Source organism: Physeter macrocephalus, chromosome 14 (assembly GCF_002837175.3).
Source record: "Physeter macrocephalus isolate SW-GA chromosome 14, ASM283717v5, whole genome shotgun sequence".
NCBI classification, from domain to species: domain Eukaryota; kingdom Metazoa; phylum Chordata; class Mammalia; order Artiodactyla; family Physeteridae; genus Physeter; species Physeter macrocephalus.
The window spans coordinates 127829560-127841122 of record NC_041227.1 but is presented as its reverse complement, the minus strand read 5'-3'; the positions used below and the strand labels follow the sequence as shown (position 1 = coordinate 127841122).

Sequence of the window (11563 nt, the reverse complement as noted above, 5' to 3'; positions counted from 1 at the left end):
AAAAATATTTTCAAAAGATATTCCTCTATTCTGGTTATTTGCCTCTCCCAGACACTTACCTGTGAAATGGGTAGTAGGTGTGTCCTCGGGTAAGTTATCTAACTTAATTGGAGCCTCCTTGGTCCGGACTGTAAAATGGGGATAATTACACCTACTTTGCAGAGATTTGGTCAGATTAAAAGTTTTGCATCTGTTAATTCCAGCGAAGTGTCACACGTAATAGGAGTGAAATAATAACAGCTTTTCTAACACCTCTTGTGGCCTCATATTACGTTCACATCCTGAACTTGAACTAAGCAAGAGAGGCCCCACCACAATCCATGCCAAAATCCAGCTACCACCTGGGTGCTCACTTTTGTCAGCCCAGTGCCGTGCAGTCTTCTTTACCTGCGGTCTCTCGTTTTATCCTCACGACCAGCCTGTGAGGCCAGAGCTGCCACCACGCTCGTTTTCTAGAATGAGGGAGCAGACTCGAGGAGGTTAAGTAATTTGCCTGCATGGCTGTGTAGGGTTTGTCACATAGCAGCCCAGGGAGGAGCTGGCGTTCAGACCCCCGAATCTGTCTCCGGGGCCGGCTATTCTCTTAGCCTTGGCCTCACCCTCCCGCTCCAGGCCCGATAAGGCAGCTGTCTCCATCTGCCAAAGGTAGGGAGCCTGGTCCTACCGCGCACTGTATATTGTCCCTCTTTTCTCCATTCCTCCAAAAGGCGCAGCCTTGCCTCCCTGCTCCTTTCCCCGTGGATTAAGTTGCATTGGGGTTTGACTCGGTGACCTAGACCACACGGCATTCACTGATCCACGTCACTTCCTTACGTCCCCGGGATAAGCCTCACTCGTACCATCCACCTCCCTGTAATTGCTTACAGAAGGCATGCACAGAATCTCGTCTTACATTTAGGGAAGCCATATAGGGAAGCAGCTGTCATGCTAAAGAAACCACTTGATTTAATTGTGCGTTTACAGCAGCCGCTGAGGCCGTGTGCACAGGAACTGGCGGCAGGACGGGAGCTGAGCAGAGAGGACAGCGACTGTTTCCCACATACTCGAGCTTTTGGTTTTACGTGCGCTGTGCTCCCCCGTTTTATGAATAACTCGTTCCTGCCACGCTCAGTCAGCCTCCACTCCCGCTGTATTTTCAGTAGCTCGTTCACGTACAGGAGCAGAGGAAGTTGAAACGCGGCAGGCTGCTTCTGCACCTCCTTTCCTGGTTAGGCAGGCAGTGGGCTAGCTGAGGACAGAATCCCCCAGGATGGCCTTTGGGCCTCTTCACTAGAAGGTCCTTCCGTTCCCCAGACCGACCAGGGAGGGGTATTTTTTGGTAAGTTCTACCAGTTGATTCTTACATACTGGCATAATGGCTCATTTTTCAACGCTACAAGAGAAAAAGTTAATGGTGGTGACTTTCAGTAAATTCAAATCCTAAGAGAAAAATCCTAAATTGTCTAGGGCACCATAGGAGATGGTTAGCTGGCTTTCTGAGGAACGTGATGGATTCTGCTCATAAATGAAGCTCCATTTCTGGCCTGAAAAAGGCCTTGAGATTCAAGCCCCATCATCACTAACCCAAAGAACAGGGCTGTGGACGCATAAAGACCAGGAAATCCATCGTGTGAGGAAGGCAAGGCCTGATAGTACAATTCTCTTGCAGACTAGAGAAGGCAAAGGTCAGGACAATTCAGAGGCCATCTCATGAAAGTGTAAAACATGATTTTCTTCCTGAGGAACCAGAAGATAGCAACCAAGAAATGTAAGGTGTGACTTTCCCTTCCTTAGCAAGCCACCCCTTACCAAGACTAAGCCACGTCTTAAGGCTGCTATTATAAATAACTCAAGGGATCTTTAGGCAGCAAAATAGTGCATGCAAGATGTTTAAGGTATTAGCCTTTTAAAGAAATAAACAGTCTTGTCTGGCAGGAGATGCAAATAAGATTAGGTTACTGAGACCTTAAAATTGGAACAGTTTGGTCTACCAGCTGAATTCCCCCATTCTCTCTTAATTTGCACTCCTAAACCTCAGTCCGATTTTATCTTGCTAATCACCCGTCCTCTCGCCCTCAACAGAGCAGTAGCCCAGCTCACCACCACTCACCCTGTAACACGGGCCCTGAGCCCCAGGCAGTAAGTGACCGGGGGCGCCTGGGGCCTCATCTGAGAGTGGAGAAGCAGACACTCTCTCGGGGAAGGGGGCTCGTGAGGTTCCCAGGCAGAAGCAGGAGGTGCCGAACCCACTGGCCGGATGCCAAGCTGCAGAGAAAGTGAAGCCAAGAGGAAACATTATAGACACTCCCTGTGTACAAAGAGGGCAGGGACTCCGGCCAGGGCCAGGCGTTCAGACTGAAACCAGGTTGTGAAATGCCTTCGTTCACACCTTAATTGCCGAAAGCATACCTTTTGATGGACGTTAGAAATGGGCTTGTGAATTCCCCGTGTTGACCGACTGCTTCCCACCCGCTGCCAGCGATCCCCCTGGGAACCAGCAGGGGTCGCCCTCCTGTGCCAGCGCCATCCCAGCGCCTAGGGCTGTGTACAGAACCCCTAATTAACAAGAGCTCGGTTGCTCCCCCCAGCGTTCGTGCTCCCTCTTTGGCCTCTGTCAGACTTTACTGGCAGGCCAGCATGCAGACATCCCCACAGGGACCAGCAGGCTTTTTCTGCAGAAGCCCAAACAGTAAATATTTTCAACTTTGCGGGCCATCTGGTCTCTGTTGGAGCTACTCAACTCTGCCATCGTAAGCATGAGAACAGTCAGAGACAGTATGTAAATGATGAGCTTGGCCCTGTTCCAGTGAAACTATTTATGAGCACTGGGATTTTCATTTCCACAGATCGCAAAATGTTACTTTGGATTTTTTTGTCACCACCTTTAAAAAGTCATTTTTAGGTCCCAGGCTGTACAGAAACAGGCAAAAGTCCAGACTGGACCCCGCAGGCTGTGGCTTGCTGACCCGGGATGGAGGCTCTCATTTCAAGACTTGCTATCAGTGGGAGGAGGACCTGTTCCCGTAGGGACCGGGCACAACCAGAATGGCCCTGATTCAGAACAACTCTGGACCACAAGTCCTCAGCTAGACCCCAGGTTCTTGAATAAAAACCACACATGTGTTCTGCCGCTAAGGAGAAGGAAAGCCTCAGGGGCCGAGAAGCTCTGGCTGAAGGAGAGACGATGGAGGTCCCAGGGGGTCTGGGAGGAGCGACCCCGTGTGTGCGCCTTTCCCAGGGTCCGTACGGGGAGCAGAGGGCATCGGGGAAAGTGCAGGGCTGGGGAGCAAGGGGTCCCCGGGGAACCGCACCGTAAAGGAGTGAGCCACCTCTGCCCTCCTACCTGCGCTCACCTTCAGGTAGCTTGGGTTGAATAAAAGATTCATCTTGGGGCTGAGGGAGGCATGGAGAGACATAGTTACAGCCGGGCTCTAGCCACGCCCAAACACACCGCTCATTAACATGTTCTGCACCAGCCTGATGCCGGTTTCCTGTTCTCAGAGGCCCACAGGGAAGGAGCCGGCACCCCAGCCAGGGAGAATTGCGGAGGATGGGGGTGGCGGGTAGGTGTTGAATGTCTCTACTCCTGTTGCTGAGCGCTATACACCCGCCTCAGCCATGTTGGCCACTAACAGGACGGGTTAGAGTTCAGTGCAGCCGGCAGTACCAGGAGGGGTGGGCGTAGGGTGAGCGAGAACACTGTGGGTGGGTGCCCGCTGGACACTCCGCTCCCCACCTCAGGCCAGTGAAGGTACAGAAGGATCTAGGTCTAGAAGCCAGAGAGTGGGCCCAGCACTCGGGGGAGTCACACTTACTGTGCAAATTGGCATTTGGGTCCCTCAGGGCAGAAGCCAGCTAAGTAGTTAATACACATTATTCTGCAGACGTGGCGATATTTACACAGGGGACCTGCTGGGCAAAGAGAAAACAGCTAGAAGGATCTTCTGTAGCTAGTGGGCGGGAAACACACATGACAAAGCTTACCGGCAAGGGGAAGCACCAACTTCCCAGCCGCATGACTGAGACGGGAAAGGGCAGCTCAGAATGTGTGGGAGTAGGTGTCGGCTGGCCAGGCCTGAAACAGTAGCGTCAGAAGCGTCCCTAACACGCTGTCTTGGAGGACTTACGTGGATGTGGACTGTAACATGCTTTTATTTATTCAGCTGTAGAAGGTTTGGCTGAGCAAAGGCCAACCAATCACACATCTTACTAATCCTCCTTCAGCCTCCCTCCCCTATAATCCTCCCCGAACCAGGGCTGCCAGGAGGAGCTCAGTAAGAACAACACGCCCAGATACCGGAAAAGAAAGGACGGCGGTGCTCAGAGCAAGGCGCCTCTGACGGGGGCCCTGCCTCCGAAGTGTGGCCAGATAGGGACAGTGAAATGTATTTACGTGACACCCAGATGGGTAAAAGGAACAGAGAAGGGTCTCCTACGGGTCAGACCCGATGCGCAGGGCTGCCCAAGGGGTCCTACTTCCACCCGGCCCAACGGCCCTCAGGGGAGCTGGTCCCCTTTTCATATTTGTTCAAGGTCACACAGTCAATACATTCGGAAGTCATTGGGATTTGAACCGCAGTGAGCCTGCTCCGAGAAGCCCATCACATACCGCAGAGGGTTTCCACTGCGGGGAGGCTGGGGGGAGCTCCAGAGAGGCCTGCTGTGGGATTTCAACCTGGAGCCGACCTCCACAGGCCGCATCAGGAATGTGCACCCTTCCCCTGCCGGGAGACTCCCCACAAATCCTGCTCGCCCATGTCCCCTAGAGCCCCCTTTCTGTCAGGGCCTCACCGTCCTTGCAGAAACCTTGCTCGTACCATGGGCAGTCCCGGGTCTTGAGGGCCGGCTTCACGTGGAGAAAGGGACATTCCTTGTTGTTGCAGTCACCTGAAAATCGCAGTGTCCTTGGTGCATAAGTGGGTTCATCGTTGCCGTCACTTCCGCCCTCCTGGAACAAGAGTGACCCTGCCCCTTGCATGTAAGCCACTTATCTGCCTTCTGGTGGTCAGCAGCTTTTTGAGGACAGCAAGATATTTCTAAACCTTCCTGCAACCTAAGAAAGGCGGATCGCAGTCATACTGGCTAAGCGGGACTTGGGTGTGAATACACACATCTGGAAGAGCTGGGGCAGGGCCAGATATCCAGAGGTATTTAGAGGCTACTTGGGAGGAAGGAACGAGGAGAGATGGGGAAGGGGAGACCCAGAGCCAGCAGCTTAATATCCAGGAAGACATAGACGCTGTGTGAAGATGTTGCCGTGCACGTGGTTAAAGCTTCATCTCTATGATGAAACCTACATGGCTTCCAAAGTAAAGGGGTGCAGTTCTTTCTGGGGGAAATGCCAAGAAGAGCAGAGCACTGCTTCAGAGTTGGCACACGGATTAAGATAAATGCAACACAGAGGGACACCTGTAGTTTCGCAAAGCCTGTGCTGTAATCTGTCTGTGGATTAGACCAAGACCCCGGGCTCCTAGGAGGAGCCAGCCCTGTTTGCATAGACCACAGGAGTTGGGGAGGGAGTCTAAGCCCTCTTAGCTTCCCCTTAGGGACCCAGGGGCTCTGAAGGAACCAAGGGGGAAGATTCAGCCCTGTTTTCACCTCATTCAAGTAGAGAATTGGTGTTTCCAATCTCATCCTCCTTAAAAGCCTACAACTTAACAACGAAAGATCAGAAGGAGAAATTAAGGGAACAATCCCATTTACCATCACATCAAAAAGAATAAAATACCTAGGAATAAACCTGCCTAAGGAGGCAAAAGACCTGTACTCTGAAAACTATAAGACGCTGATGAAAGAAACTGAAGATGACACAAACAGATGGAAAGATATACCGTGTTCTTGGATTGGAGCAATCAATATTATCAAAATGACTGTACTACCCGAGGCAATCTACAGATTCAGCGCAATCCCTATCAAATTACCAATGGCATTTTTCACAGATCTAGAACAAAAAACAATTTTTTTTAATTTGTGTGGAAACACAAGAGACCCCAAATAGTCAAAGCAATCTTGAGAAAGAAAAATGGAACTGGAAGAATCAGGTTCCTTGACTTCAGACTATACTATAACGCTACAGTCATCAAAACCGTATGGTACTGGCACAAAAACAGAAACATAGATGAATGGAACAGGATAGAAAGCCCAGAAAGAAAGCCACGCACCTATGGTCAATTAATCTATGACAAAGGAGGCAAGAATATACAATGGAGAAAAGATAGTCTCTTTTCAATAAGTGGTGCTGGGAAAACTGGACAGCTACATGTAAAAGAATGAAATTAGAACATTCTCTAACACCATACACAAAAATAAACTCAGAATGGATTAAAGACCTAAATGAAGACCAGATACTATAAAACTCCTAGAGGAAAACATAGAACACCCTTTGACATAAATCACAGCAGTATCTTTTTGGACCCTTCTCCTTGAGTAATGGAAATAAAAACAAAAATACACAAATGGGACCTAATTAAACTTAAAGGTTTTGCACAGCAAAGGAAACCATAAAGAAAACAAAAAGACAACCTAAAGAATGGGAGGAAATATTTGCAAATGATGTGACCAACAAGGGATTAATCTCCAAAATATACAAACAGCTCATACAGCTCAATATCCAAAAAACAAACCACCCAATCAAAAAATGGGCAGAAGACCTAAATAGACATTTATCCAAAGAACACATACAGATGACCATTAGGCACATGAAAAGATGCTCAACATCGTTAATTATTAGAGAAATGCAAATCAAAACTACAGTGAGGTATCACCGCACACTGGCCAGAACGGCCATCATCAAGGTCTACAAATAATAAATGCTGGAGAGGGTGTGGAGAAAAGGGAACCCTTGTGCACTGTTGGTGGGAGTGTAAATTGGTACAACCACTATGGAGAACAGGTTCCTCAAAAAACTAAAAATAGAGTTATCATATGATCCAGCAATCCCACTCCTGGGCATATATCTGGAGAAAACTATAATCCGAAAAGATACATGCACCCCTATGCTCATAGCAGCACTATTCACAGTATCCAAGACAGGAAAGCAACCCAAATGTCCACTGACAGATGAATGGATAAAGAAGATGTGGTACATACATATCGTGGACTATTACTCAGCCATAAAGAAGAATGAAATAATGCCATTTGCAGCAACATAGATGGACCTACAGATTATCATACTAGGTGAAGTAAGTCAGAAAAAGAAAGACAAATACCATATGATATCACTTGTATGTGGAATCTAAAGAAAAAAAAACACAAATGAACTTATTTACAAAACAGCAATAGACACACAGACATAGAAAACAAATTTATGGTTACCAAAGGAGGAAGAGGGGAGAGATAAATTAGGACTTTGGGATTAGCAGATACACACTACTATATGTAAAATAGGTAAACAACAAGGACCTACTATATAGCACAGGGAACTCTACGCAATATTTTGTAATAACCTATAATGGAAGAGTCTGAAAATATATATATATATATATAATAGAATATATATACAGAACTGAATCACTTTGCTGTGCACCTGAAACTAACACAACATTGTAGATCAACTAAACTTCAATACATCAATTAATTAATTAAATAAAGCCTTCAACTTAGCGCTTTTCAGAGCCAAAAGGAATGCCATAGTGTCAATTCCACTGGTTTCCAAGCAGCTCCAAAGAGATCTATTTTTTACATTGGGCTTGTGCAAAGCAAGGTTCCACCTGAACCTTCAAGAGTACCACTCCTTCCCCAGAGTTTCAACCCCACTCTTACCCAGTTCTCTCATCTCACAAACGAGGACACCAGGGCTCAAAGAGGAGAAACGTGTCCATTTCCACCCGCTTCCTCATATTGACAAAGGGTTTTCTTCCTGCTGTTGGTGCGCAGCTCTCGGTACAGTGCTAACTCTGGGCCCCATCCTTCCGAGGAATGGAACTGACGTCCCCCCGGGGGCTGGTGAACATGGGACAGAGGGAGACTGTGGGAAGTCCTCTGTGCACGGGGCTGGCTTCTCCACCCTGGCCTGGGTGCCGGCTGTGCATCCCCCTCTCGGCCAGCAGGTGGCACCGCACCCCACCCGCCCGTCTGCCTGGCAGAGCCCCCTGCCCGAGGTACCTTTGGGATGGACACACCCAGGAGCAGAACCGAAGCCCCCGGGCTTCCTAGCTCCTTTCAACTGCCCTTTCCCACTCCTACATCTCCCCAACAACATTTTTTAAGTAAAACGATTTACTTCCAATGAGAACTGTAATTATGCTTTGATATCAGAAAAAGGTATTCATTCATTTACTCCAAGAGCAAAAACACGGCTTACCTATTGTAACCACCGGTGTATCCGTCCGCCCTCACAGTAGGGATTATTTGAGAGCAGAGCGGACCTAGTTCTATTCCTGTATCCATGCCCAGCACGTCCCCAATCCCCAAAAGAAAGCCAACCAAAGTTTTTGAAAGAATAAAGTGGCATTTTAAATTAAGAGTTTTTTAGGTGACGACCAAGGGGGACCAGGCTCTCCATATACACTTGGTCCTTTCTTACAAGGGACACATGCGGGCAACCCTCATGAATTGCCACCGCCGGGTCTGAAGTCCGAGGAGCAGGCAGGAAGCAGAATTTGAGCCTGGGGGAAGCTCTTACTGACCTTGGGGGGTGGGGTGCCTTCTTCCTGGACACCCAGGAATGCCCCCCCATGGGCGCTAATGAGGAACAGCTGCCCACAGCCCCCCGAAGTTTCAAGGCCAAGCCGCCTCAGTCAGAGGTGTCCCTGGAGGCTGGCCCAGCTCTCCCTCCAAGTCCCTCTTCGGAATACAGTTTGAAAACTACTAGACTAGATCATCCTTAAGGCTCCTTCCAGCTCTGAAAAGCACTGAACTGTGAAAGTTTATGGAGAAAGATAAGACCTGAAACACATGCACAGATTCCGTTCTTAAACCGGCAGTGGCTTCCCCCTATGTAGCCCCTCAGATGACAAAAGACTTGAGTCAGAGGGGGGTGACATGCGGGTCCAGACCTGACCACACAAGGTCATTTCAGGCGCCGAACTTCTGAAGCTCGCGATCTCCCGTTTACAGTGACCTGCAATGGCCAATCAGTGATGCCAGTTTTCCATTTACCGAAGCGATGTAAAGTTTTCTTCTAAAAGAAGAGTTAAAAATAGCAAGACGGGGCTTCCCTGGTGGCGCAGTGGTGGAGAGCCCGCCCGCCGATGCAGAGGACGCGGGTTCGTGCCCCGGTCCGGGAAGATCCCACGTGCCGCGGAGCGGCTGGGCCCGTGAGCCGTGGCCGCTGCGCCTGCGCGTCCGGAGCCTGTGCTCTGCAACGGGAGAGGCCACGGCAGGGGGAGGCCCGCGTACCGCAAAAAAAAAAAAAAAAAATAGCAAGACGGTTGAAAGAGGAGGCGATGGTGCGCGTCGACGGGGCAGGTGCTCTGTGGGGACGTGGAGCACCGTGAAAGTGCCTGCTGCTTGGGAAACACTGGCTCCGACCCACCCCAGCCCATCCCGGGGCTTGAGAGACGGCCTGTTCAAGGCTCGTTTCCAGACAGCCAGGCTGGGTGCGTGATTAGCCAGGAGTGGACCGAGGAGGGCAACAATTCGGCCTTGGATTCCAGCCCTCTCCTTCCCTGGGCGGGACCGGCTGCGGGTGCCTGAGCCTGCTGGGGCAGTGAAGCAGGGCTCAGAGGACAGTTCCAATTTTTCTAGGGGGTTGGAGAAACAGGCCCCCGCGGCCTGGTCTGCCAACCTGGGACACGCGAGGCCTCCTTGGGGGGCCCCTCCCAGACTTCATCCCATCCCTTGGCCCCCACTGCTACCCTCCGGGGTGGGGGGCGGGCACCAGGCAGGGACATTACCGACCGAACTTGGAGTAGAAGTAGCACACGGGCATCCTGGTGACGTCGTACTGGTGCAGGAACTTGCACTGGTCGCCCTTCTTGCACAGCCCCCGGAGCCAATGCTTACACACCACCATCTTCTCCCCTCGCTCGTGCCGGAAGGGGCACAGCTTCCCTGGGGACACCAGAGCACCCAGCTGGGGGTCCCCGCTCGCCTAGAGCCTGAGCCCAGCTCACCCCACCGTCCCTTCCCCTGGAGCCTGAGGGAGGCTAGAATTGGGGGCCGGACACGGCTTAAAACACAGCTTCAAAGCCCTCTCTGCCTGGCGTGGTGCCCTGGCCCTTCTCGAACCCCGGGGAGCCCCCAGGCTGTCAGGACGCCTTCTGCGGCACCTTCCACACCCCTCCCCTCCAGCCTGACGGGGTGCTCCTACCAGACAGCAGAGCCCTGGTTTCCAGCGCTGGCCCCCCGAGCCGCCACCCATCCTAGCAAGGTGCCAGCACAAAGTAAGGCTCATAAAGGACCTGTTGAATTCACATCTTAAAAAACCAAATGTTCTGTTTCCTGATTCCAGAGATCTAACATGGTGACATAGGAGCCAGCCTGGTAACAATTCAGAAGGAACTGGAAATGCTATATTTCACTCTCTGTCACCTTCACTCAGGTGGTCTTGCCGTCGGCAGGAAGGACACCCCTCAGTCTCTTAGCAGGACCCGTCTCATGCTTGGCCACCTCTCCGATAGAATTTGTGGGGTGCTGGGGAGGTGTTCTTCTTAAATAGCCTTACCCTCCAGCCCTGGCCATTGGCTTGCCTGGGTCTGACCTTCCAGACCTAAGAACAGTTTTATTTCTTTGCAAGAGGGTATCTCTGTGAACCACTGTTCTAGAGACTGGATGGACCAAGCTGAGGAGACAGGATCCCAGGAGGCATCACTAGTCCTGGCTTCACAAAGCCTGGAGTGACCGACAAGCTCATTTCCCTCCTCACCCCATTATCCAGGGCTGCCCCAAACACGGACGAGGCATGTAGCAAAAATGGCCCCAGGTTCCCCCCGTGCCTGGGCCCCTCCTGGCCTCCCAGCTTCCCAAGAACAAAATCACTTGGATCCCAAAAGCAGGTCCTAAACTCATTCAGAGTTTCTTAACCTGGATCTCTAGGGGGCACTGGAGACCCCCAAATTGGAGGCAAGACTTCTGGGGGCAACTGGGTTTCCATCGGAAGAGCCCGTGAGTGGTTCAGGAGCCAGAGGAAAAGCTGAGAGCCGCTGCTTTTCAGTCAGGTACCCCACACCCCCCAAAGCGCTGCTTTGTGGGGTAAGGGTTTGGAAGAGCGGTTTTTCCGTTTTTCCGTAGCATGAGGGATCTTAGTTCCCCGGCCAGGGATCAAACCCGCGCCCCCTGCACTGGGAGCTCGGAGTCTTAACCGCTGGACCGCCGGGGAAGTCCCCACGGAAGAGCATATTGTTGAGCGATGTTGGGATGGGGGAGAAATAAGGATGCTTGTTGTAGCATCTCAGAGACTGTGGCCAGAGCTTTCTTAGGACACAAGAAATGGATGCAGGGACTTCCTGGTGGCGCAGTGGTTAAGAATCCACCTGCCAGTGCAGGGGACACAGGTTCGAGCCCTGGTCAGGGAAGATCCCACATGCCGCGGAGCAACTGAGCCCGTGAGCCACAACTACTGAACCTGCGCTCTGGAGCCCGCGAGCCACAAGTACTGAAGCCCACGTGCCCAGAGCCCGTGCTCCGCAACAAGAGAAGCCAC

The 11563-nt window shown here is 51.1% G+C and overlaps 1 protein-coding gene across 1 annotated transcript in view; it reads right to left on the bottom strand.

Moving 5' to 3' along the window:
* Window positions 1–2085: 2085 nt before the first annotated feature.
* The window catches only part of CPSF4L (cleavage and polyadenylation specific factor 4 like), an 11964-nt gene continuing 2486 nt past the window's right edge, over window positions 2086–11563 (bottom strand). The window contains exons 3-7 of the mRNA XM_028498148.1: window positions 9820–9972; window positions 4771–4866; window positions 3795–3888; window positions 3333–3372; window positions 2086–2244 (exon numbers count right to left, since the gene is read on the bottom strand). Coding sequence (XP_028353949.1) covers window positions 2086–2244; window positions 3333–3372; window positions 3795–3888; window positions 4771–4866; window positions 9820–9972 — 542 coding nt within the window. The remainder of the gene's footprint in view (window positions 2245–3332; window positions 3373–3794; window positions 3889–4770; window positions 4867–9819; window positions 9973–11563) is intronic.